This window comes from Equus asinus, chromosome 2 (assembly GCF_041296235.1).
Source record: "Equus asinus isolate D_3611 breed Donkey chromosome 2, EquAss-T2T_v2, whole genome shotgun sequence".
In the NCBI taxonomy this organism is placed as follows: Eukaryota; Metazoa; Chordata; class Mammalia; order Perissodactyla; family Equidae; genus Equus; species Equus asinus.
The window spans coordinates 134,896,541-134,923,741 of record NC_091791.1 but is presented as its reverse complement, the minus strand read 5'-3'; the positions used below and the strand labels follow the sequence as shown (position 1 = coordinate 134,923,741).

At 38.3% G+C, this 27,201-nt stretch overlaps 3 protein-coding genes across 19 annotated transcripts in view; 1 reads left to right on the top strand and 2 right to left on the bottom strand.

Moving 5' to 3' along the window:
• Positions 1-4,160, bottom strand: part of CSNK1G1 (casein kinase 1 gamma 1) — a 195,632-nt gene extending 191,472 nt beyond the window's left edge. For 4 of the 13 annotated variants that reach the window (XM_044764731.2, XM_044764741.2, XM_014850502.3 and 1 more), the window contains exon 1: positions 3,946-4,157. The gene's annotated coding sequence lies outside the window, so the exon portion shown is untranslated. Of the gene's footprint in view, positions 1-3,899 lie in introns of all 13 variants that reach the window. The other 9 variants (XR_011498929.1, XM_070500179.1, XM_070500166.1 and 6 more) reach the window with 6 other exon arrangements.
• A 4,311-nt stretch (positions 4,161-8,471) lies between these two features.
• On the bottom strand, positions 8,472-18,039 carry PCLAF (PCNA clamp associated factor). 2 transcript variants are annotated; one of them, XM_014850481.3, is made up of 4 exons: positions 17,841-18,039; positions 17,482-17,562; positions 15,314-15,476; positions 8,472-9,491 (listed from the first exon to the last, which is right to left on the bottom strand). In XM_014850481.3, the coding sequence occupies exons 1-4, from the start codon at positions 17,884-17,886 to the stop codon at positions 9,446-9,448; spliced, it is 336 nt and encodes a 111-aa protein (XP_014705967.1). In that variant the 5' UTR covers positions 17,887-18,039; the 3' UTR covers positions 8,472-9,445. The 2 variants fall into 2 exon arrangements, with proteins under 2 accessions (XP_014705967.1, XP_070356316.1); XM_070500215.1 differs by lacking the exon at positions 15,314-15,476 and having other exon boundaries at positions 17,841-18,034.
• A 2,989-nt stretch (positions 18,040-21,028) lies between these two features.
• The window catches only part of TRIP4 (thyroid hormone receptor interactor 4), a 56,574-nt gene continuing 50,401 nt past the window's right edge, over positions 21,029-27,201 (top strand). For 3 of the 4 annotated variants that reach the window (XR_011498943.1, XM_070500237.1, XM_070500245.1), the window contains exons 1-3: positions 21,109-21,282; positions 25,820-25,989; positions 26,654-26,787. Coding sequence is in view for 3 of the 4 variants with exons in the window: in XM_070500237.1 (XP_070356338.1) it covers positions 21,182-21,282; positions 25,820-25,989; positions 26,654-26,787 (405 nt within the window). In the remaining variant the exon portion in view is untranslated. Of the gene's footprint in view, positions 21,283-25,819; positions 25,990-26,653; positions 26,788-27,201 lie in introns of all 4 variants that reach the window. The other variant, XM_014850459.3, reaches the window with a different exon arrangement.

The window sequence follows — 27,201 nt, the reverse complement described above, 5'->3', positions numbered from 1 at the left end:
TCTTAGTTATGTGTTCACTGATATAGCTGAAATTATATAACCTAAATCTACTGAGGATTTTTATTTTTGAAAAGTAATCTGATGAATTCATGAAGGGGTGAGGGAATAAGGAATCTGAAACAGATGGCATCTAATTTTTTTTCCTGAGTCCATCTTGAACACAATCCCAATATAATGTCAAAATCCAATTTAGCTCTCCAAATAAGTAATCTACAAAACTTAAAATGGTAGTTTTAAAGTAAATTCACTCTTTTTTTTTCCTCCCAGATTCTCAAAGTTTCTATATTAGGCAGAAATGAGTAGCGACAAGTTAGCTGTTAAAGGAGAAAAACTACCATTCCACAAATTCTAACGTTCTTTCATGAAAATCTACTTCCACTTATCTGAAGCCATTGAAGCAGTTTCTATCAAGACTGATGATACTAAAATCTGTCTATGATATTAGCCTTTTTTTCTGAATACAATGATTACTTATCCTTATTAGACACCAAATCATATCTCCAAAAAGAAATATGCTTTAAAATAAACTCTGGAAGAATACTCATTTGGTTTGAGTATGTCTGGCATTTTTTAAACATTTCCACAGTAACTTTCACTCCTGATTTGGCAACACCAATAAAATTAACCGTACTTTGTTTATCATAGGATTCTAGTCTATGGTATAAAAACCTTCCCAATCTTTCCTAAAACTTTCTGAGATCCTCCAAGAGATGGATATTAAAGGAAGGTTTAGTCATTTTTAGAGTTCCTGACAAGCAAATTCCACAAGTGACAACTGCAAAGATCCTTGGAATGGCCACATACTTTGCTTGAGTGGAAAAGGTCATTGAGAAAAGTATCTTCTCTAACAGTCTCCACTGCTGCCTACAATTTAGATAGACCTTTTTACTCTAACAGCTAGTATCCTCCCTCTTAGGCCAAAATAAAGGTTTATTAAAGTTTTATGAGAAGATAGAGGGAAAAAAATGGGAGCTTCTGAAGGTTTTACCAAAGATAATATGGCCTCAACTTTGAGATTCAAAAGAGGATGGAAATAATGATCCAGGAAAGCACAGCTAAAAGCTTATATATAAACACACTAAAGACTTTACATTCCCATAAAGGCCATTTAGAAAGTTGAATAACCTTACAAAAAATCTACAACTGTAGCAAAAACATAATTTAAACTCTTTTTAAAAAATAGTATAGAGGCTGGCCCCATGGCCAAGTTCGTGCACTCTGCTTCGGCAGCCCAGGGTTTCGCCGGTTCAGATCCTGGGCGCCAAAATGGCACCAGACATCAAGCCATGCTGAGGCAGGGTCCCACATGCCACAAGGAGAAGGACTCACAACTAAAAATATACAACTATGTACCGGGGGGCTTTGGGGAGAAAAAGGAAAAATAAATTATTAAAAAAAATAGTATATTGGGGCCAGCCTGGTGGCACAGCAGTTAAGTTCGCACGTTCCACTTTGGCGGCCCAGGGTTCGCTGGTTCGGATCCCGGGTGTGGACATGGCACCACTTGGCACACCATGCTGTGGTAGGCGTCCCACATATAAAGTAGAGGGAGATGGGCATGGATGTTACCTCAGGGCCAGTCTTCCTCAGCGAAAAGAGGAGGATTGACAGCAGTTAGCTCAGGGCTAATCGTCCTCAAAAGAAAAAAAATTAGTATAGAGACTTTATTAATAATTTTAAATCTATCCATCCATTTATCAATTTGACCAATATTTATTTGGTGCCTATTATGTAGCTAGAGTGGCAAATAAAATTTAAAATAGTATCTCTACCTCAAAGAGCATGCAAATATAGTTTGAAGAGTTTTATCAACAAAAAAAAAGTTGAACTCTGTTTAAAAGACAGAGACATGGCCAAGAAATATATTTGAAAATTTCTCTCAAAAGTATGCAAAATCTATAAGCCTCTCTAAAAAGTGATATTGAACTACAAACTTTGTACATATACAAAAACTATCATAAAAGCAAGTTATCTGATTTTTTTACTTTGAGTATAAAGTACATTTAAAAATTAAAAATTACTCACTACAAGTTACATCAAAAAGCAAACTATATTAGCTGAAAATCTGACATATAATAGGCTACCTATAACTATCATTTTAAATCTACAAAATGAATATAAAAACTTCGTGTTTCTGATATTTCTGTATTCTCATCATGAATGATTTAAAGGCAGAAATCCATTCCATTTTCATTTATTTTACAGATTATACATATAAGAATTCTATAAGTTTTGCTATCGTTTAAATCTAAACATGAGCACAATACTGACACTGATTTTAATCTTAAAAGTACAACTACTTTCTATTTTATGCCCAAACTTTACTCCTTTACAGAGTCATGTGATATTAATTAAGATTAACATACACTACTTTTTAAATGTTCTTCTTATCAATTCATACTATACTCTGAGAAAAACCTTTGAAACACTATTGGTCATTTCAATAAATGCACGTATTCTGCTTTATTTTTAAGAGTTTTAAAAACTACTGATAACTGAATTTCATCCTACTTAAGATCAATTTCCAGAAGCCACTGAAAGTTCTGTTGTATACATATGTCTTGAAATATTATCCAGTTCCCTTCCTATCTCAAACTTCATTCCACAAAAGTGGGCTACCTTTACTGTGTAAGATTAATGATAATAATTCATCTTTCAATCAAAAGATGCTTCCATTTAAAGTGGGCTGTTATTTAAATACATGACTCCCCCTTACAATATTGGTAAGAATTTTAACTCATTTTATTTATGAAGAATCTGAATCTCTGGTAAGTTCCACGACTTGCCCAAGGTCAACAACTAGCCAGTAGCAGTCTGGGTTCAATCCCAGATTTACCTACCTCAAAGCCAATACTTCCACTTGACCACAATTATCTCCTTAAAGGATTAAAAGATAGGCTCAAAAGAAGAGAATCTTGTCTCTGAACGTTCACATATCTATTCTGAGACATCTAGCACCACACAATACCTACAATTCAGTGACTGATTGAAATATAAATGAAGAGGATCTTTCTGCTTCATTTAAACTAGGTCAGGCTTACTGACAGGTAACAAAGAGGCTCAAAAAGGCTTGCCTCAACATGTCTCGACCAAACCTCTATACCTATACGGTTCCCCCAGTCTACTTTTCATAAACCCGCATATCTAACACACAAAGCTATGCTGGACTAGCTTACAGTTTATTGCTCTTCAGAATTGCACTTTTCTAAGATAATTTATACCAGATTTAATATGGAGCTGGGAGACTTGGTTGAATATGCCACTCTGGTACTTTCCAAACGTGAAGTATCATTTAGGAGCAACAAACCCGGTTCCATCCTCTTTCTTTTACGCTGTGATGCCTGCCCACTTAGCGGGTACCGCTCCTGTATGACGCTGGGGCAAAAGAGCAAGAAAGGAAGAAGTGGAGGAAGCGCAGGGAAGTTGGGTGGAGGGAGGTCTCCTTACCCACTCTTCTGTCCTAGCTCTGCCAAGGGCGGCTCCCCGCGGTGCCCAGCCGACTCACAACCCCCACAACCCTCGAAGCCCAGCTCTGTCCCAGCGGAGTGGGCAGGGGAAGCAGACAACGGAAGCATGGGATTCCCCAGCCACCCCGCCGAAGTCCATGCTCTCCTTCTGGTCCCGGAGGGATGCTCCCCCTTTCAGAGCAAGCCCTCCAGGTGGCAAACTCCCCGTCCAAACGGGCCGAAGTCTTCTGCATCCAAGGGGGCGCCTCCGCTGCAACCTCAATCCGGCCACTCGAAACTCTCCACCAGCCGTGTCCCCCAGCCCCTCCATTCCACCCCCGCAACCCTCCACAGACACATACGCCGGCCTGAGCCCCACCCAGGACCTCGGCGTCCCCCTCCCAGACCCGGAGAAGGGCCCCCCCACTACCCCCCACAGACACACACACACACCCTCAGGCTCTAGCCTCTCGGACCCCGTTGAAGCCGCAGCGAGTACCTCGTCCGGCCGTGATCCGGGGCTCAAACGGGGCGGGGTCAGTTCCCTCCCGGAGACGCCAAGCGCTTCTCTACCCACCCGCAGTGGTGGCTTCTCTTTCCCTGGAATGGGAGGGAGGAGAAGTGCGGGAGGGGAGGGGGAGGACGAGGAGCCGAGGAGCGGCAGGAATCAAACCGGAACCACAAGCACTGGCCCCACCCTCGGCCCGGCGCAGAGCACTCCGGCACTCCCGATAGGGCAAACTTAAAGCAGGCAGCGAGGGATGGACACCACCACTTCCGGGTCATCCCCGCTACTGCCCCTCCTTAGCAACCGCGTGGGGTTGCTAAGCGGAAGTGCCCTCAAAGAGAACCACCCCCATTTCTTTGGGGACTACCGGGAGGTAGGTGGGAGTGTGTGCTCCCCTTTGGTGACACCCTCTTACCTTCTACTTTTGGTCTTAGACGGAGCACACGCTTCGCTGCCACAGTCACGAAGCGCATCCGATTTTTCCCTTCAACTGTACTTCCCCCACCAGCCCCCAGCCACTACATACACCTGCTCCCTCCCTCCCTGAGTCGCGGGCCGACCCAGTGGCTCCTCCTAGGATCTCTCCGGTCTCTCGTGGGAATTATTTTCTGGCGATTTAGCAAGCATCTCCCTCTTGCGGATTTTCAGTTATGTTTCAACTGCGTTTTAAAAGTTTCTTCCAATGTTATGAAAGCTTTTTCACGTACTCCGTTCTCCTGTGACAACCCCTGAAACCAAACGGTGAGGAAAGTTTTGTCTTCACCTATCTTCTCTTTTGTAAGGATTGCACAAGTTTGTGTATGATCTGGAAGTAACCTAGCTAAATGGAAGGGCAAAACAAAGATTCGCTGTAAATCGAGTGGAGTGATTTTAATCTTTAAAAGAAAAAGCAATGAGAAAAGGCCAAAGGAAGCCCGTAATCAAGCTTAAGAAGGAGGAACACATTTAATCCTCCACTCAGAATAAACTTTCATACCTACACCGTGGACAAGAAAAGTGTTAATAAGAGACCTCACTTATTCTAATGTCGGGTGATCTGGGCTTTGAAAATATTGGGAAAACTACTTGTTAGGGTAAAACCCAGCAACATAATTAATCCTCTCTGTAGAAAAATGACCCATATTATTATGGCAGTTAAATATTCCGAGAAATGTAGTTGGGCATTCAGAGAAAAATGAGTAAAAATCTTGCCTTTACTTTTCCTACCGTGCATAGGTCTGCTTAAAAGCAGTAAAGCTTAAGAGTAGCTCCTGAATTTGTTCTTTATTCCATGGCAGCAAATGTACTTGCAACTGCTGGCTCCAATTTTATTGGTCATGATAACCCTTAGTCACCAGTATTGAACTGTGGTCCACCTTATCTGAGGCAGAGGAAATGAGTTTTGGTAACTTAAAAGAAACAGTAGGTCTGTTGGTTCCCTGTACCCATGAGACAGCATTAAAATGATTCACCCTGGACAGGAAATTCAGCAAAACCTTTAGGAAATCACTTCAGATTCACGTGTCAGTATAGGTTAAGAAGTCTGAAACATTTTGACCCATGCCATCCACGTGCATACATGTGCAAATATATACATACAGACAAGTCAAATGTAATCTGAGCACATCCAGTAATCAATTCTTCTTTAAAAAACCTGGCTATAAGTGACAAGTGATAAACCTGTTACCGTGACAAAATCGAGCTTGGTATTTCAATTGCCAACAGGCTTAAATATAAAAAATTTTAAGTTAGAAAAGTAAATAAAACTATGAGCCCAATTAGCAACAACTTATCTAAAACTATCATAGACTTAGAGTCTCTAAAAAATTTAAAACATGATTATGCTAAATGTATTCTGTACATGTTTATTGGGTAAGATTAATAGTTAAGATTAAATGTGATAGTCTAAGCCAACATAGAAATGCAAATCTTACGCATGATTTATTTTTCTCGTCACCTAAAGAAATATGACCTATAACAGCATTCATTTAGATCCTCTCTTCCCTTCCCACAGGTTTTAAAAAATTATTATTCAGTCACTTTTGTGTAGGTGTGTAAATGGTTTGACTCCTAGATGATCACATGACCTCTATAATTCTTTCATTTTCAACATATTCATTGCTTGGAGACCTCTAAATATGTACAGCACAATCCATGCCTAAAACTAGCTATGCAGGTTTAACTACACTTTTAGGATTTTGTGAGCCATACTAGAGGAATCCATATTCTTAATATGAACCATAACTAGAACAGTGCTCTCAGATCTAGGCTAGATCTCAAATAGCCTGCAAAGTAAGTACAGTATCTTCATCCTATAGATCAATATAGAACCTCCAGCCTTTTTTCCCAGTCTCTTGAAAGCTGTTTTCGATTTTTTATTGCCTCTTGTAATCATTTAAGAAAGAATGGCATCTAATGTTTCTGGGGTGTCTAATGTTTACTTTGAGGAAACCCAACACTCTGTTACTCATTGGTTAATATTTAAGTATTCCTGAGTAATTAATATTCAAACACTCTTAAAGTTCCATTGGTGTCTCCAAATATTAAAGATACCAAAACTAGAGTCTAACAATTAATAAATACTTGAGATCAGTTAGAATAAATGTAGCCACATTCACCATTTATGTGCCTAAGCGATATACAACACAAAAGACATAACCCCTTATACAAGGGGCTTAAAGAAACTCCCTTAAGACACGTGACATAAAAAGTACAGTGTTTAGCCTTAGGAACAGAAGGCTAAAGACATAACAGCTATCTTTAAATATTTGAAGATTGTCATGTGGAAGGAATACTTTCTTCTGTGTTATTTCAAGACAGAACCAAGAATGGAAGGAGGAAAGTTAGAAAAATTCCAATATTTAACTCAACATTTTTCACACTTAGAGTAGCCAACTAATAAAACAGTTCACCTAGTGAACAGCTGTAACCGGCTTGAGTTGAACAAGATGACTTCTAACATGCCTCCTAATTTTGATTCAGTGAGGATCTCTCCTACCTCCATTTGCTATCCTCAAAAGATTATATCCTCAACCATTATAACAATGATAATTGGACCAAAGCCCAAGTGAACCTTCAATTTTTCCAAAAGTGAGTTAGCCTGAAGGATTCTAAGTACAGTGAGATTTGTAAGTGGTGTTTATGTATGGGAAGGATTCAGAAAAGCAGTTTTATGCTTTTTAAAAAAATGATAAGCATTTGGCATCTTATAAATAACTCTTTGGGGGCTGGCCCAGTGGCGTAGTGGTTAAGTTGTACATACCATTTGGGTGGCCCAGGATTCACAGGTTTTGGATCCTGGGCACGGACCTAGAGCCACTTATCAAGCCACGCTGTGACAACATCCCACATTAAATAGAGGAAGATTGGCACAGATGTTAGCTCAACGACAACCCTCCTTAAGCAAAAAGAGGAAGATTGGCAACAGATGTTAGCACAGGGCCAATCTTCCTCACAAAATAAATAAATAACTCTTTGAGCATACTTTACAATTTTCGCTATAGTATTGCTCTTCCTTCGTGAAACTATTTAAACACAAAATATGTATGATCCTCACAGAGTTTTAGCATTCAAAAATTCCAGAAAAGTAGTTTCAATCGTTGTTTGGTCAGTAATTTGACACTAGCATTAATAATTTGAATAATCTATTCAAAGAGGAAAACTAGATTAACTTTGTGAAGAAGGGTATAAAATTACAGACTTAGTTTAATTATCTTTTCAATGTACAAATTTTATTTTTTGATTCAGTTTTAATGGAAACAGGGAGCCTATGCTTCCCTCATCTTTAGAAGAGGCTAAATTGCCAATCTACATTTTAAAAAGGCTTTGACAAGGAAGCAGATTACATGAGACCTTTGCCTAATAAAAGTGAGACAGCATCAAATGTTGTATATTTGAAAAGAGTGTAGGTTCTTTAGGTCAAATTTTTTAGAAACAATTACATATCAAAATTAGACTTCATTGGACACACCACCAAAATTTCTCTCTCTGTCAATGAAAAATAGCAAAATAGCTTTCAGACTCATCAGAACTTGACGTTAATAGAGTTGGTTTGAGCTACTCTTTTTTCTAAAGATTTTATTTTTCCTTTTTCTCCCCAAAGCCCCCTGGTACATAGTTGTATATTTTAGTTGTGGGTCCTTCTAGCTGTGGCATGTGGGACACTACCTCAACGTGGCCTGACAAGCAGTGCCATGTCCGCGCCCAGGATCCAAACCAGCAAAACCCTGGGCCGCTGCAGTGGAGGGTGCAAACTTAACCACTCAGCCACAGGGCCAGCCCCTGAGCTACTCTTTAATAAGAAGCCTAATTATCAAGGAAGTACTTAGGATAAAAACTGCTTGAAATTCAGTAACATTCTGTTTGATATCCACCTTTAAAAGACAAAGCAAAAAATATAATCTACAATCATTAGGACTCAGTTTGGAAGATGATAAAATCAGGACAATGCACTGATTTGTATTGATAAGAAATAAAATAGAAATATCTAGTGGGCCATAATCTTAGGAAGCACACAAATGAATAATCTATTTTGAAAATAAGTGAGTATTCATTTATTACAAAGAAACTTCAGAAAAACATACCTGTTAAAACATGGTTAATTTTAACAACAGAACGTCAGTGAGCAAAAAGTGTGATGAGGAAGCAAGAATATCAATTATTAAGCAACATTATACCCACCTCTTCAATTATACCCTTGGTTATCTTGAAAAATATAATGGTAGTTCTAAGGACTTTGGACATAGCTCTGGGTTTATGCCATGATTTGCTTTTCATGTTTTATTGATTTCCAACTTTAAAAGTATAGGCCCAAAGGGTAATATTTTATGATACTGAATCAAATGCATATTCTAGGAAAATTCCTCTTTTTTAATGTAGTTTATGGAACCTTCCTGCCTGATTCTATGCTAGTATTTTATCTTGTTGTTGTTGTGAGAAGCTCTATCAACCGTTTAAACCGTCAGGAGCAAACTGCCCTTAATTTTTCTAAGGAGAAGATAGTCATCCAAATTTTTTCAACATTGCATCATTGGTCCCCTTTCTTAAAAAAGGTGTAGGTTCAGTTTAATTAATACTGAATTTTTTTAATGTGCAAAAAATCTAACTCTGCTTTTTAAAGCAAAGAAAAGGAACAAAAATATGGCACCATTCCAATAATCAAATGCCAATAAACATGGCAGCAGTACAAAGATCTAAACAAATCTCAAATACAGCAGATTCATAATTAGAACACCATGCAATGATTTGTTTTTAGCAAGTACAAGGAGCTTAGTAACAGGTAAAAGAAACCAAATACTGCATTATATTCAGTACTAAGCTAAGTAACCATAATTAATCTTACAAACTCACCAATATCGTAACTACTTGCTTTTGAATAACTAAATGTAAGCCTCATTTTTTAAATTAAATGCCTATTGAACAAAGCTAATTGGAACAAATACATTTATGCAAATTTACATCCCAGAATACCAGAGTAAACAGGAGACGTGAGTCAAGGATGAATAAAAAAGTTCTATTCTTTTTCGTCATCTGTGTCATCAGGTGGCAAAGGACGTGCTCTGTGGAAAGAATAGAGAACTTCAGTAGTCACCCTAGTATCAACTGTTTAAAAAAACAAAACAAAAATAGTTACAAACTTGTATAAATCAGGAACATTAACTAACAGTGCAGTGGTCTGGTCAAGTGCCTAGAAATAAGAAAAAATTAAACCCCATTAATTGTCAAACACCTACAAATTACAAGTACTAGAACAACAAAATATTTTTTTTTAAAGATTTTATTTTTTTCCTTTTTCTCCCCAAAGCCCCCCAGTACATAGTTGTATATTTTTAGTTGTGGGTCCTTCTAGCTGTGGCATGTGGGATGCTGCCTCAGCATGGCTTGATGAGCGGTGCCATGTCCGCGCCCAGGATCCAAACCAGCGAAACCCTGGGCCACCGAAGCGGAGCGCGAGAACTGAACCACTAGGCCACAGGACCAGCCCCAACAAAATTTTTAACATTTTATTTTACCTGTTAATTTGCTGAATAAAGTGTTTCTCCTTTAAAATATGTTGCCATTTTCATTAAAAAGGGAACCTGTATTTCTATAGCATTTTCTTTCCACATAAGTGGATGGATAAACAGAGTATAATCCTTCAGCAAGAACTTTGTGATAATAAAAAGCAAAAAAATTAACCAACCCACCTGAGCAGAAAAAAACATTGCAGGTTGTCATATTTGTCTGTATACCCTTTTGAACCATATGAATGTATTACCTGATTAGGAAAACCCCAAAATTGTTTAAGTTGGCATATGGTAGTCATAAATTTTGAAAAATAATTTATATTATCCCAAAGCGATTTTGTACTTATTACCTTTTTTTATAGTCAATTAAAAACTTACTCATATATCAGAATTTTTTTTTAGAGCTAATGAGGATTTGTGAGATCTGTTCTAAAATAATCAGTTTTCAAATTACATCCATAACCCAGGATGGTCATAGAACTAGGTAGTGAAATAAGGAAGCTAAAACGAAGGTATTCTGACTTGATATCAGAGTATCATTGACTCACCTAGTATTAGATTACCAAGAGGTCTTCATTGTATTTTCCTGGACATTAAATCAAGTTAACAAATGAACACTAAACTATCACGACCCAAACTTCCTTTTTGCGAGGACCTGGTTTACTTTAGGTACCATAGTTCTTTTCAAGGTTTTAAGTAGATAGTCTTTCTTGATTCTGACTCTCCCCCATGCAACTGATGGGAGTTTGCCTTTGTGAGAAAAATAAAGCCATAGGAGTAGCCATATTTCAGATTATGAGTTATAGAATTTTAGCAGAAGTCCTTCTTATAAACTGAGAGTTTACTATTTACTATCAATATCTAAAATCTATTGATTTACTATCTATAAAGGAGTAATTACGCCTCTCTTAAACAAAGGCAAATCTAAGAAAGGGACCTAAAGGAATAATATAAACCTCTATTACCTAGTTTTGTTTTGTTTTTTAAAGATTGGCACCTGAGCTAACAACTCTTGCCAATCTTCTTTTTTTTTTCTGCTTTTTCTCCCCAAATCCCCCCAGTATATAGTTGTATATTTCAGTTGTGGGTCCTTCTAGTTGTGGCATGTGGGACGCCGCCCCAGTGTGGGCTGACGAGTGCTGCCATGTGCATGCCCAGAATCCGAATCAGCGAAACCCCAGGCCGCTGAAGCGGAGCACGCGAACCCAACCACTCAGCCACGGGGCCGGCCCCTCTATTAGCTAGTTTTATGTCACAGATTTTATTATACCATGGATCAAAGTTCTTTATGAGAATATATGCGTAATCTTTCTCCATATGGTGGAAAGCCTGTAATATACGTTTTATTGCTATGATGATCAATGGTATAGCTATATTTGGCTATATTGCCAAATATTTTGTTTCCTTAATGGAAGTCACAAATAATTCAAGAGGACTGTAATATATTCTAGAGCTAATATTGACTACTAGCTTATTCATAGTAGAAAGAGAAAGAACAAGGAAGATTGATGCCAGACAATGAGAGGGAACTAAAAGAGACATAAGATCATGAAGACAAGTCTATTAAAAGGCTCTATCCAAAATGCATCCCCTTGGTTGTTTTTTATTGAAACCAGAAATCATAATAGTGATATAGCAACAAAGTCTAAAATTTACTTATTGCCCCAGAGTTTGCCATTCCTCTTAAATATCTCCTAAGATGGATAGTAGGCACTCAATAACCATTTACTAAATGACTTTATGAACAGTATTGAATAATTCTTAAAATTTTATACGCATAAACATCACTTTACATGTCAAACGTTTTGTATTAATTGCTCTTTCAACCATTTATTTTTATTTAGCTTGTGTTCAATGCAAATCAATTCCAAACACAATGCACAATCCAAAACAGATGTCCAGTGTTCAGATATGAAGCAAAAAGGAGTGTTCATTTACATACATGGATCTCATATAGCTTGAGATCTATTGGATCTGGTTGTTCCTGTGTGGGTTTCTAAAGGTGGTAAATGTTGGATTAAGAGTACTGTGGCCATATTGGATACTGTAACATCTAAGCATCAGTGTGTGAACATGAAGATTTGTAAAGCAAAGATTTCATGGATTATCTATTTCTGAAAAGGTTTCTATACTTCAAGGCAGTTGAAGAAGTTTTACTTCCTAAAATCAAGTCCACTTAGGTTTAGGACAGGTTCTAACTATCTAAAAATATTGACTGACATAGAAAGTGTTCCAAATGTAGCTATTCTGATTCATAAAGGTTTTTTTTAATATTCACAGAATGAGCACAAAAGTATTGTGAATGTAATGCAGGCAAGTTTCCAGTCTTCACTTCCCAAATAGTTACTATACATTATATATGCCTTCTTCATATATTTGCCTCTTAATTTTAAGATTTGTCAAATATGCCTTCAAAACAGATCAATTTTTAAGTTTTAAAAATTATTCACCATATGCAGAAATAAAAAGCAGTATTTAAAGATTGGTTGAAATCAATACACGTCTAATCTCTGAATCAAGTGATCCAAGTTAGCTAAATGAATCTTACACTCGTTGGATGGGAAAGTGTGATAGGAAGTACCTGTCATTTGACTTTTAAGTGTAAATACAAGAATTGCTCATACTTGGATTTGTAGTAGATTCCAATCCATCATTGCCCTGGCACCTGTCACTTACTACATAAAGTCAAATGCAATGTCATATCCAAAGCCCCAGAGGAAAGAATTAAGTTCCCAAGAGAACAGTGAAAACAATGTAAAACTTTACATAATAGAGTATATCAGCACTGAATTAGGACTGCTGAAATAATACATAGAGGATTGACAGTAACACCTAGTGGTTCCTTTCAATGTACACATAAATAGAATCACAGAAACTTTATATATTACCTAATCATTTTACAGCCTTCTAGATTTAATGAACCAAAGTGAAAACCGAGTCTCCATTCCACAGCTCATCCTTTTTCTCTAGATCAAGGTGAAATTATTCTTGTTTTCAAGGCAGAGTTTTAAATGTCTATATTTCTTAAGCTACATTTAATCATGTCATTAATTTTTGATGTTGTCTCTTCAATCTTGTGCATGAAACTCCAGATTTAATATCGGCATTCAAATCCTTCAGATGCTCTTTAAACCAGTCCAATTTGAGACTCTAAACATTTTCTGTGTTAACAGATCAGTAATTAGTAGATTTTATGAAGACCTGTTTTTCCCTTGCCACACTTTCCTCCTAGATGCCATACGGAGTGGGCTTTAGAATATGGGTTGGTGAACTGTAGATGTTTCTTGGCCTAAGTCTCTTAACAGTAGAGATGTAGAAGGGCAAGCAAGATCACAAGGAGACTGGCTGTTAATTGCACAGCACAGCTGGCTGCTGTTGTTCTTGTTGTGGTTTCCCATGGTGGCTCTGGCGTGCTGACTAGAGGAACGAATGTATAAATCTGTGTGGGTAGAAGTAGCACCAGAAGTAGCAGCCGCATACTGAGGCTGGCCACCATCTCCTTGGCAATGTTGGTCACTGTACCTTGGGTCAGGCCTGCCACTTGGTGCGCTGGATGATCACAGGCTTCTAGCTGATGTGGGGAAGGTAGCTGGCAGGGTCTTAAATAGGGGGCATCATAATGGCAGTGACGTGGCATTACCCACCCACCTGTGCTCACCACTCCTGGCCCCTAGTCAAATAATTTGCTTTTAAAACAAAATATTTCAAAGTTGTTTAGAGACCCTGGACCATATTACTTATAAACGTATTAAAAAAGGGGAGGAAAAAACAAGCAAGTTTCCATTGCCTTTGGCATTATTATAAGTGGCATTATTTTTTTCCTCATTCTTCAAAAAACAAGTATGTTTGTTGTTGAAAGTTGGTAACACTGAGTATGAGGAGAGTTTTGTTTTGTTTTGTTGTGTTTTTTTGTGAAGTAGATTGGGCCTGAGCTAACTTGGCCCTCTTTTTGCTTGAGGAAGATTGTCACTGAGAGAATATGTGTGCCAGTCTTCCTCTATTTTGTATGTGGGATGCCACCACAGCATGGCTTGATGAGTTGTGTGTAGGTCAGCACCCGGGATCCAAACCCATGAACCCCGGGCCACCAAAGAGGAGTGCAGAAACTTAACCACTATGCCACCAGGCCGGCCCTGAGAGATTTCTTCCCAGAGATAATCACTATTGATATTTGGTATATTTTATACAGACATTTGGTATATTTATATCCATATCTTTTATACAATAAAGATTGTACTTTCATATCCAAAATTTCTGCTTAACATTTACCGTAAGCATGGGGCTGGCCCGGTGGTGCAGCAGTTAAGTTCCCACGTTTGGCTTCTTGGCAGCCCAGGGTTTGCTGGTTCAGATCCCGGGTGTGGACATGGTACCACTTGGCAAAAAGCCATGCTGTGGTAGGTGTCCCACTTATAAAGCAGAGGAGGATGGGCATGGATGTTAGCTCAGGGCCAGTCTTCCTCAGCAAAAAGAAGAGGATTGGCAGTAGTTAGCTCAGGGCTAATCTTCCTCAGGAAAAAAAAAAATTTACCGTAAGCATTTTACTGACATTAAAAGCTTAAAGCTTGATTTATCGTAAAAAGCTTGCACCTGAACTCAGTATGTGTGCAGTTTTATCCTCACCTTGTTTTGTTTTGAAGTATTCTTACATATTTATAGAGAAGTTGTAAAGAAAATACACCATGGTGTTAGTTTTGATTGTTTTTAAGTGGTGGAGATTTCTGTACTTTACAACTTTTCTACCTTAGCTATATATTTCTTTTTTTTTTTTTTAGGAAGATTAGCCCTGAGCTAACATCCATGCCCATCTTCCTCTACTTTATATGTGGGACGCCTACCACAGCATGTCTTTTGCCAAGCAGTGCCATGTCGGCACCTGGGATCCGAACTGGCAAACCCCTGGCCGCTGAGAAGCAGAATGTGTGAACTTAACTGCTGCACCACCGGGCGGGCCTCTACATTGGTTATATATTTCTTATGGGGGTTGAACTAGTAGTTTTTTGGGGGCACAGGCTTAATGGAATTCAAGCTAGATAAACCAACATGGAAATTGCTTTTGGGAAAATAAAAAGGGTATAGAAAATAGACAATAAAAATTAAAGAATAAAGACAAGAAGTTCACGGTTAATAATGTAGCACTTATCTAAATGGGAACTGATCCTCTCTGAGTGACTTGAATGAGTAAAAATAATACCTTTCATTGATGTTTGAAATTTGAGAGTGACTTATAATAAGATTAGCACAAGTTCAAAAAACCTCTGGTTTGTATTTTCTTATCTTCTCAAGGAGAAACCTTAAAATTACTCAATATTCTACTGTCTTGTATTTTCAAGAATATAAGTATTTTCTTTATATTCCAGAATATAAAAACTTACTTTCTCTTTGCTTTTCCTAAGCCACTGCTTCCTGCCTCTTCAGGAATCCGATTCTCTTTTTCAGAATCTTTAGGGGACAGCCTGAAGAATTCTCCGATTCCTTTTTGCCACTTGGGAGTTGGGCGCACACAAACTGGATTTCCTCCTGCATACTTATTTTCAGCTATAAAATATAAAAAGATGGAACTAAATAAGAACTAAGAATATAGTCACCATTCCTTAAAGGGAAACATAATTCTTTAACATCAAATCTAAAGGATATTAAATGGTATTACATCCATCTTAAAGAATTAGAAAATGTGACATGATAAAGCTGTATTCAGTCAATAGTACATTATACATTATTATACATAATGTATAATAATACTTTATTATAGTTATCCTTTAGCCTAGAGAAACAGTTTTAACAAAGTTTTTACAACTGGAAAATATTTTTCATATTTTGTCCACAAGCAGAGCTATTCACATCGCCACATAGTCTTATGTACTATCATACTAAAATTTGACACACTTTTTCCTAATATAAAGTAGCATCATGTAGTATAAACTGCCAAATTTTTACTTAATAAGGTCATTTAAAGGACATATAGAAGGCAAAACAAGTATACATACAGTAATGTGCAAGTTTCCGCAAAAATAGGTTCCACTTTTCAAAGTACTTGGCTCCGTTTCAGTTCACAAGGTAAATCCAATTCCTGATTATTTTAAAATAGTAATATAAAGGAAAAATTGAGGGAAAATTCCTGCCCCTTTATAAAGTAATGATTGGAATACCAAGAGGAGCAAATTATTGTTACTACATGTATCTTTTACTTTAAACACATTTGTCACAAACTCTAGCAGTTAAAGAAAACATAAAAGTTGCTTCCATATATACTGTCTGAAATTATATTGCTTGTAATTTTTAAAAAGTACAAATAGCCTTTAAAAAATAATGATCCTTTGATTCATAATTTTCCCGAAGGAACCTTATGAGAATGATTTCTCCACTACAAAGTATATAGCAGCAACAGACTTCAGCACAGGATTCAAACCCAGCTCTGCTGATTTAGTTGCGTGACCTTTACCAAGTTACAAGCGTAAAGTTTTTCATCTTTAAAATGAGGACATTTCCAATTTCATACAGTTGGTTATTGATTAAAAATAGAGATCTGTAAAATGCCTTAATGGATGCATTTGTCCAACACATTTCATTATGTGTTCATTAAGGATCTATTCAGTTGACTCTGGTGATTCAATAGTAGACCAGACAATGGGATGTGGCCCTACTTGGAATTTAGTCTAGCAGTACAGGGTATGATATTCCCAATAAATTCATCTACTTTCAACATTTTAAACTACTATTCCTTTTCATCTAAAGAGATTGAAATAGTAAATATTTCTAATGAAATGTTTTAAATAGGGGGAAGTTTGCGTTAACTTAAAAACCCATGAAGTCCTTAACGGTGCTCCACTGTATGTTCTTAATTAGACCTAGTGGAATTAATCTTCCCAACTGCTCAATTTCCTACTGAAAGGAATGAGGCACCAGATGGCACGGTATTTTCTCAACCTCTCCTTGCACAGAAGGAGCTGTGTGAAGCTATTTCCCTGACCTGATTTTCCCCTCCTAATGTCCTAAAGGCAGAATCAGGAGCTGCAAAGTTGGAAAACACACAGACAGCACACTCTAAAAAAAAAAAAGGAAGGAAAAAAAGAAAAAGAAAGAAGGAAGAAAAGTAATGAAGGAAAGAAAAACATACAGAAGTGAAAACAAAAACGTTTACACTAAAAAGATAACGTGATTAGCACTGTTAACTACCGTCCTAGTTCTTAATCTAGTAAAGGGGCGCTTAAATGGCCTCTTACAAGAAAAAGCCATCTGTCAATAGTAAGAAAAATGAAAACGCTAAACCAGAAAAGAAAAATAGTTTTGAAGATAAACTGTATCCGTCCCTAACCTCTAGGCTCGAGATTCCTTTCCATGTGACCCACACTTCTACCCGAGCTCGCCAAGAGGCCAAGGCCCCCTCATTATATTAAGGGCAAGGAAGAAATTGGAGCGTGAGGATCTTAGGAAAACAAATTCCACGGTGGGTCAGGGGGTTCGCAGATCGGGAGAACTGTAGTGCCAAGCCTCATCCCCTTTTGAGAGGGTTCCTCCAGGAGCTTGCAGAGGCGCTTTTTACCTTTCCTCGACGAAGGCGACGTGGAATTAGTGGCAGAGGTGGAGGAACCAAGCACCTTCCTGGGGGCTCGAGAAGCCACCACTGAGGAGAGAGGCAAAGGAGGGCGTTTAGAAGAGGGCAGTAAGGTTCCGACACCGAGTCCCAGTAGCTACGTTCTCACCACAGTCCCTATGCCAGCTGCTTGGAGAGGAGAGCCCCGCAATCCAGAACAGCAGGGTAACCTTCCCCCGTCCCCGCTGCTTGCTGGCCAGCTGAAGCAGTGAGGCAAACAAGGCGGTAGAGAGACCCGGCCTCTCCCGCCCTCAGCCGGGCTACCCAGAGAACCCCGTATCCTCCACTACCGTGCACGACTGCCTCACCTTTTCTGTAGGTGCCTGGGACACTGTCTGCTTTAGTCCGCACCATGTTCAAACGCGAGGAGATGAGAGCAACCAATTGACTCTTCAGCCGCGGGTGTTTAGCGGGACAAGGAGCCGAAAACCAATCTCCCGCCACAGTTTAAATTGGTCTCTTTCCCGCGCGCTCCAGGGACTCTCCCGGACCGCCGCTCCCATTGGTTCCGCGCCGTTCCCCCGCAACCAATCGCCAGTGTCCAGTGATGACAGCGGGGAGGCTTGGTGAAGCGCTGACCCGTCCATCAACTTACAGAAGCTTGTGATTCGCACCCGCCCCAGGTGGGCGGTGCCAGGGCGCTTTCCTGGGGCCCCATGTGTGGGTGCCAAGATTCTGAACTAGGGAAATCGGCCTGCTTAGAAAGGAAAACCCAGGAGAGACAGCGAATGCCAACATTTCTTCAAAAGTTACCTACCACAAGGTTAAATCCATAATGATTGAATCCTGGAAGTGAAACCTGAAATGAAGCGGACTTTCTGTTGCAAATCAAAATAAAGTGAATTTTAATACTACAGGCATGAACTCTCTCTGCAGTGTTCATAACAATTCTATGAAATGGGAGAAAAGGAAGCAAACACAATTTATTTACAGGACTTTTCTGCGTTTTTAGGATGTGAAACTAAAGAAAAAACTGAGTGAATGGTATATAGATACACACATAAAAAGAAACAAATTAATAAAACGTCTTCCTGAGACCGCTATGGTCTCAGAGTTTCTTAAAAAAATTATGCTAAATGTGCTAAGGGTACATGCCTGGCACACAGTGAGCATAACTCTAGAATAGGAGCTCTTAACTATTTTCTATCCCTATGCCTACCTTCTAATTATTAACAATACCACTGGGGAGTGATTTTCACTCTCTGAATACCGTGCATAAAACATGATCAGATGAGCTTGACTTGCGATGTATTTTGTTAAATGCTCACCTTAAAGACAACCGTGAAAGCGTAAGCACAGCATTGATTCTCTCCAATAAATTATGCTTGAACTTTCGGGAAAATAGGCTACTCAGTTCTTCAACAGAATCAACAACTACTCTGCGTTTTAGAATTAAAGAATCTAAACGATAGGTTAAATTAACATTATAATAGCAGGAAGTGTATTGGAAATTATCTGTAGCTTTGTCTAAACCTTGGAGTCTAAGATTACAGCCAAATTCCTACTAGAAAAATCAATAAGCCTCAGGGTGTTCCTTTGTTCTTTGTCATCATGTCCCTCTCAATCGTTCCTTCAATGCACATTATTTCCTTTTCAGTTAAAGTGGCTTCTATAAAGCCTGAATTAAGAATTAGAACTCATATGCCAGATGACTGCAGAGATTACACCTAAGTGGAGGATCCGCCAGTCCTTCCTCCTAGTCCACGTGCCAAGTAAATTGCTAGAAAGAATTGCAAGAATGTATACCTTTGCACACAGAGGCAGTCTACATATTACTATAACTGTGTTTGTATGTTTGTCTTTTTAATACCAATTATGATAGAAAAGGATGCATGTTAGAGTAAAAAATTAGGAAAAAGGCAGTAATGCCTAGTAAAAAGTCTTAATTTAAACGTTTGCTTTGCAAAAGTGCCTCCCCTTACAGTTAAATAAAATAGAGTTGTGTGGTGTGAACTTGAAAATTTCAAAGGGCTAGGGAATTAAGAAAAGTTGTAGTATGTATGAATGAAGTTTCTGCCTAAATTTATAGAAAAGAATATCTTTAAGTCATGTTAAATAGGTATGCTTGCTTTGCTTAGGCAGAAATGCATTTAATAAATGATAATGATTGCAAATGTCATTATATTACATTACAAACTGGAGATTGCAATCATTAACGTATGCTTTATGAAAAAGAATATTTTTATTCTGGAGGCTCTAGTAATTTCATCATAATATGTATGATATACTGAGTCCTATTGCACAAAAAATGTCGTAGTCTGTCTTCAAGAAATTAACATTTTAGGGGCTGGCCTGGTGGCACAGCAGTTAAGTGTGCACATTCCGCTTTGGTGGCCTGGTGTTCTTGGTTGGGATCCCAGGTGCGGACACGGCACTGCTTGGCAAGCCATGCTGTGGCAGGCGTCCCACATATAAAGTAGAGGAAGATGGGCACGAATGTTAGCTCAAGGCCAGTCTTCCTCAGCAAAAAGAGGAGGACTGGCAGCATTTAGCTCAGGGCTAATCTTCCTCAAAAAATAAATAATAAGTAAAAAAAATTAACATTTTAGTTATGAGAACTGAACAGATACAGAAACAGGTAAACGATTTAGATACTTAAAATTAGTATTAAAGGTAGTGGATTTTTATGAAGAAACAAAATGTGTACTCAATAAATGAATGTACCCAACCAATGAACATCCAGAGTATTTTTTTAAAGCTAGAAAATCATATTTTCCAAACTAATAACAAAGACAATCTAAACTCAATACACTTAGATGATTTTGATTATTTATGTCAATGAAAATATCAACATAAAAAGGTGAAACAGCATTCCATTAGCATAATTACGTAGTCTAAATAGCCTAATGGGAATAAAGAACCTGTAAATGTAAACACAAAGCCAGCTAATTAAATTTATTGATGAAAAATGTCAAAAACATTATGCTCTCCAGAAAAGTCTTGCTAAATTTTCCCTAGTCCGTTGTACCAGTGGAGTAGGAAGTAGCAAAAGTCCCTTAAATCTGGTCATCTTGGGTTGAAAGACCTTTAACTTAAAAATCACTACAGAGAATTCATGTGGAAGGTCTTCAAAGCCAAATCCCAGCACATGTTTTATTAAGGTTTTTTCCCCTCCTCGAGCTTACTGAGTTGTCTTGGCCCTCCTGGAACAGACCTGGCTCAAAAAATTAAAAGGAAACAGGTTTTAGTAGAATGAATCTAGTATTAGAACACAGGGAACATTAATAAAACCACTACTACCAGAGCAAATGCTTACAGCGCTTACTCTAGCTTCCAGGCGCTCTTTTAAATGTTTTACATTAAACCAGAACATTTTAAAAGCTGGCCCCTCAGGTTACGGGCTATTGTTTTGTTTTGTTCCTAAACTGTAGTTTCTATAGGCATTTGTAGCGTCTTAGCAGAATTCCCAGATCTCGAATCCTAAATCGTACGACGCGGAAGAATCACACGCAGATTGAGCTGTGGGCAATCGAAAAGAATTCCGGAAGTGGGAAGACGGAGGTGGGAGGGATCTGTGTTGAGGGCGGTGCGACCGCGCGGGGCGGTGCAGGCTGGCGGAACCCGCGCGAGCGAAGTCAGTGTTGCGAAGGGGACTAGTCCGGCGCGGGACGCGGGGCTTTTGCAGCCCAGCTGGTTCCGGCCGGGGAAGATGGCGGTGGCTGGGGCGGCGTCCCGGGAGCAGCTGGTGGGCTGGTGCACCCAGCAGTTGCAGAAAACTTTCGGCCTGGATGTCAGCGAGGAGATCCTGCAGTAAGACCAGTTTGGGTCCGAGGCGGGAAGGAGCTCTGGGATGTGCTCTGGCTGAGTGAACGGGGAAGCGGGGAGGACTAAAAAGTTGATGAGTGAAGTAATGTGATAAAAGGGCTATTGTTGGTATCCAGGCGCGGGGTTTTGACCTGCGGCTTTATAATTTAGCTTCTGGAATAAGGTGTCATGCTCCACAGTCGGCCGATGGGGCCCTTTTTCCTAGGAAAACGCCAAATCCGTGATAATTGGACCTGTAAGACTGTCCGGGAGCCAGTTTCCTCATAGATCCTGGAGAGAAGGGGCAAGCCAAATTGTCTTTCCATAAATTCTTTACACTGAACATTTTAGTTTGCCCGATGTGGGTTGTGTCAAATAGGACCTGGAATGTAAATGGGGGCGGCGTGGTACAGTGCAAATAACTCCTGACTCAGGAGTCCCAGGTTCTATTTTTGTTGTCATTTACTAATTTTGGAAGCTTGGGCAACTTAATTTCCCTCTCTGTGCCTTACTTTCCTCATTTATAGAATGAATAATTAGCAGAGTTTATCTTTAATCCTTATGATTTTTACAAAATGGAGATAGTGACATGATTTAATATCTGTTTTCAATTATTTATTTAACAAACGTTTGTTGCGCTACTGCATGCAAGGTGCTCGGGCAACAAAGACCATTGAGACAATTGGGTTCTGCTTGATTGCTGAGTGCCAGGTGTTTTGGGAGCACGAAGTAAAAGACTCATTGAGATTTGAGAAACTCAGAAGGTTTACTGCAAGGGATGACTTTTACCTGAGAACTAAAGGATGGATAAGGTGGGGGTGCAGTGTTCGGCCGAAGGGAAAAACGTCTGCAAAAACTGGACTTGATCAAGGAACCTGAAAGTGTTTCTTGATTTGATTCTTTGTTCATTGATGCTGAAACCTAAATGGCAGTTCTAGGGCTTTTGTAGGAAGCAATGTGAGTTTGGGAGAAAATAGACTTGTTAGGAAGGAGACAGTTAAGAGAGCGTATTTTGAATGATTTTTTTTTTTTGAACCCTGGGATAGACTATCAAAAAACCCAGCCAAATCTTATGACTTGGCTTTACCCTTGTTTGAAGGCAAGATCAGGTTTTAATTAGTGTTCAAACATCTTATAAAGCTGTGGAATGCTGTCAAATAAAATAATGAGACTTTGCAATATACCAAACCGAAAAAAGTCGTTCAGTTAAAAAAAACAAAAAACGGGCCGGCCGGTGGCCGAGTAGTTAAGTTCGCATGCTTGGCATCACCGGCCCAGGCTTTCGCCGGTTGGGATCCTGGGGGCGGACATGGGACCGCTCACCAAGCCATGCTGAAGCGGCGTCCCACATAGCACGACCAGAGGCGCTCACAACTGGAATATGCAACTGTGTACTGGGGGGCTTTGGGAAGAAAAAAAAGGAAGATTGGCAACAGTTTTTAGCTCAGGTGCCAATCTTTAAAAAAAAGATTGTGGCTTTTTTTGATGAATCAACAGTGGAGTATGGATAAATGCACTGTTTTCAATCTCAGAATCCAATTTTATCTGCTTACACACTATCAGGAAAATTCTAATTCTCATAGATTGTGGTTTAACAGCTCATTTTGCAGCCTTAGATTTTATTCTGTTAAACTTATCTACACCTTTGAAAGAACAGTGATTAGAAATTTCTTTTAATGTCAAAGAGCTAAGTATGGCTGAACACCTGCTTGCTTGCTTTTTTTTTTTTTTTTTTTGCTGAGGAAGATTGTCCCTGAGCTAACATCTGTAGCCAATCTTCCTCTTTTTTTTTTTTAAAGATTTTATTTTTCCTTTTTTCTCCCCAAAGCACCCTGGTACATAGTTGTGTATTTTTAGTTGTGGGTCTTTCTAGTTGTGGCATGTTGGGTGCCACCTCAGTGTGGCCTGATGAACAGTACCATGTCTGTGCCCAGGTTTTGAGCTGGCAAAACCCTGGGCCACCGAAGCAGAGCATGTGAACTTAACCACTTGGCCACGGGGCCAGCCCCAGTCTTCCTCTTTTTGCTTGAGGAAGAGCAGCCCTCATCTAACATCTGTGCCAGTCCTCTTCTATTTTGTATGTGGAACGCCACCACAGCATGGCTTGATGAGCTGTGTGTAGGTCTGTGCCCAGGATCCAAACCTGTGAACCCTGGACCACCAAAGCAGAGCGTTTGAACTTAACCACTACACCACCAGTCTGGCCCCGGCTTGCATTTTTTAAATCATAAGTTAGACAAGACTTGTTCAAAACTTGAAATAAACACTAAAGCCACCTATAATATATTGCTATTTGAACCACTTATTAGGTTTTCACTAGTTATTGCACAACAGGCTATGATGTCATGGTGAAAGCATTTGCTGTGTAAATTTGCTGTGCCTTGCCTAACATTTGAGAATTACTCAGGTGTACTATAGTAGTGTGCCAACTTGAACAATTTGGCATGAGTGGCCCGAACTTTTTAGAAAGACAGCAGAGAGCTGTCACCTTCCTAATCAATGACATGTTTATGAAACATTAAGATCTATACACAGAGTTAGCAAAATAAACTTTGTTCCACAGTCTGCCTTAGTTCATGTTTTGGTTGATTCTATTTCAGTAAGATTTCGTATATAACATATTTGGATTATGTTGTTCTTTACTATACTTTGCTAAATCGTTAAAATGACATTTATTTAAATGTTTCTGTGACTCTTTAAATACTTCCCTAGTGGTTTGAATACTTCCGAATTAAATAATCCCTTGAGGTTCCTTGCATCCCACTGAGTCCTTGATAGCAATTAATCTTTCAATGGGGGTTGGTAAACTTGAGGATTAAACTGATTAAACTGTAAAAGTCCTGAAGAATGATTGTGTCTGTTTTTTAATCTATCATGGATTAGAAGATGTTGTTAATGATGCCCAAAAGCTCAGATTTTGTTCACCTATAGATCATAACTCTGTAAATCCACAACCACATTAGGAAAAGAACCCAGTACATATGCTGCAAACAATGAAACAATCACATGATTTTTTTAATTTAAAGGATATAGCGTTATTATAATAATTTTTCTTGTATCCCATATTGGTGTGTCTGAATTACAATTTCTTCAGATTTTATAATACTTTCATGCTCTGATATCTTCATTTATAAGTAATGTTTCTCGCTTCTTTTTCTCTAATGATGTGACATATTCACTGTAGAAAACTAAAAATATCAAAAGGATAAAGGAGGAAACCAAAATTACCATAATACTACAACCCAGAGATAACCATCATTTCTCTCTTAGTGTTTTTTCCCCATGCATATTGTGATACATTTTCAAAACATATTTATTGTAGGGGAAAAGAGAAAATAAAAATAACCCAAAAGCTCTCTCTAATCCTACCACTCGGTGGTAATCATTTTGGTGTATAACCTTCTAGCCTTTTTTCTACACATAAGTGTATGGATATACATATTCCTTTTATAGCAGTTGGGATCATATGCTATATAGTCTGTCTTACTATTTCGCTTACCGTTATGTGAGTGCATTTTCTCAGGTCAATAATAATTATTCAAAAATTTCACTTTTCGTGGTGGCATATTACATTTTGTAGAGTCCAAAAACTTGAGTTCAATTACCCCTTCTCCATCAATGGATGTTTTAAATAGCTTCCAGTTTCTCACTAATTCAAATAATGATGCAGTTAACTTTTTTGCGTAAATTTTTCTTTGTCTCATTTCATGTAGAGTTCAATGGAATTACTGGATTAATATAAACCAATGAAATTATTGGATTATTTTTACAGCACTTCGAATGTGTTGTCTGATTGATTCCTAGAAAAATTGTACTGACTTGTACTCTCACCCCTTTCACTTTTAGGAACCATTTCCTTAAAATAGATCTGCTTACTCTGATGTGATGCTAATCTTGATTTATAATTTTTAAGAATGTTAATAACTGGTTAGATTTTAGTATATATTCATATTTTTAGCAAAAAGTAGAGAAATTTTAGGTTTTGCAGTATAGAGATTTAAATAATTTGTATTGTTCCTAGGAAAACATAATGACTGCAGATGTGTAGTTATAGGAAGTATTCCTACATTAAGGACAGCCCTAGGGCCCGGCTGGGTGGTGCAGCGGTTAAGTGTGCACGTTCTGCTTCTCGGCGGCGTAGGCTTTGCCAGCTCGGATCCCAGGTGCAGACATGGCACTGCTTGGCACGCCATGCTGTGGTAGGTGTCCCACATATAAAGTAGAGGAAGATTGGCAGCAGTTAGCTCAGGGCTGATCTTCCTCAAAAAAATAGAAAAATGGACAGCCCTATAAACCTGTCTTCAAACACTGATTTGATTCTAGAAATATAATAAGGTTATATGAAATTTAGATTATGAACTACTTGAGGTCAAGCTCTTTATCCTAATCAAATTTATATCCCTAGCATCTAGCATAGAATTTGGCTCAGAGTAAACCCTCTAATGGAATGGTTTTTACTACCTTGATCTCTGTTATGATTATTGAAAAACATAGTGTAAGCTAGCCTTGTTTCAACAACTTACTTACATCTTTGCTTCCTGAGGTATGTTTTGTCAATTGAGAGTGCTGAAGAGATACGAGAATATGTTACTGACCTCCTTCAGGGAAATGAGGGCAAAAAAGGTCAATTTATAGAAGAGCTTATAACCAAATGGCAGAAGAATGACCAGGAGTTGGTTTCTGATGTTCTGCAGCAGTCCCTCAAAAAAGATGGTAAGTTAAGTTAATGTAATTAAGTAAAGGTTGAAATATTGGTAAATGGACTGGTTTATAGGACCTGGTATTTTCTGTCACCCTGTGTTTCCTCACAACTGACTTAAGCAGAGTCATGTATACATATTTTTCATTGCATTCTGCTCAATCTGTAATGAAGTTTGTTCTAGTTCAGACTTTTTCAACTTGGAAGATAGCACAAAAATACCTGTTTGCAGATAGAAATGTGGCTTCAGAATAATTTCAAAAATTTGTTCATGGATTAAAGAAACACTTTTCAGTTATGTGTATACCTGGATGAAAGTAAAGGTTGACCAATTTTAGTATGAATAGCATTTAGAAGTAACTATTTAATTAAACATTACAAAAGATGAGCACCAAACTAAATAATCTAAGTCACTATTATTATACCATCTAAAATATCAGATTTTAATTTAACTTCTTAATCCTAGCCAGTAGTCTATCATTGAACCAATCTAGAAAGTGATGGTTTAAATTTAATTCTGGTTTGAGAGGAAAAGATAATTTAAAAACCTGCCTTCATATCTTGACTTTAAATGTTAAACATCACCTTCTTCTTATTAGCTGTTAGTTTACCAATGAATCCTGCTATTATCGGTCTATCTATGTCCATATATATATATGTATTTTTTCTTCTTTAAAGAAATTTTAGATGGGCAGAGATCAGGGGACCAGCTGAAGAGGAGTAGGCGCAAAGGGAGAAACAGACAGGAAGTTCCTGCGTTTGCTGAACCTGATACAACAGTAGAGGTCAAAACACCTTTTGATCTGGCGAAGGTGAGTGCTTATAGGATGAGCTTCTTCTGGCTATATGGAGAAGAGGAGATGATTGATACATTTCAGAGAGCCAAGTGTACAAATTGGTCTAGAATGGCTATTTTTCAACAAATGTATGAATTTTATGAAGAGAAAGTGGTAATGATAACATATTACTTCCTATATGGTAAACTGTTTTTTTGGCAGCCTGCTTAAACAAGTATTATAAAGACATTTTTGCTTATAAATGAGATTGAGATCTACATACGTACATATGTATATATGTGTGTGTGTATATATACAAGGTAGAGAATGTTTACTGAAGTGCTCCAGGGCTTCAATTTCAACGTGTTTTTGGGTTTATACTACAAGAATTCAGAATTCTAGTTGTTATTGACAGTGTTCCTATTTTGGGCCATCCACCACCACCACCAC

What these genes read in the sequence shown, in the direction of transcription:
- PCLAF (XM_014850481.3), bottom strand. Translation starts at nt 17,886, where the DNA reads ATGGTGCGGACTAAAGCAGACAGTGTCCCAGGCACCTACAGAAAAG. An exon ending in CCCAGGCACCTACAGAAAAG is followed by an intron (nt 17,563 to 17,840) that starts GTGAGGCAGTCG and finishes CTCTCTCCTCAG; the next exon opens with TGGTGGCTTCTCGAGCCCCC. An exon ending in TTAGGAAAAGCAAAGAGAAA is followed by an intron (nt 9,492 to 15,313) that starts GTAAGTTTTTAT and finishes TTCTTTCCACAG; the next exon opens with AGCACGTCCTTTGCCACCTG.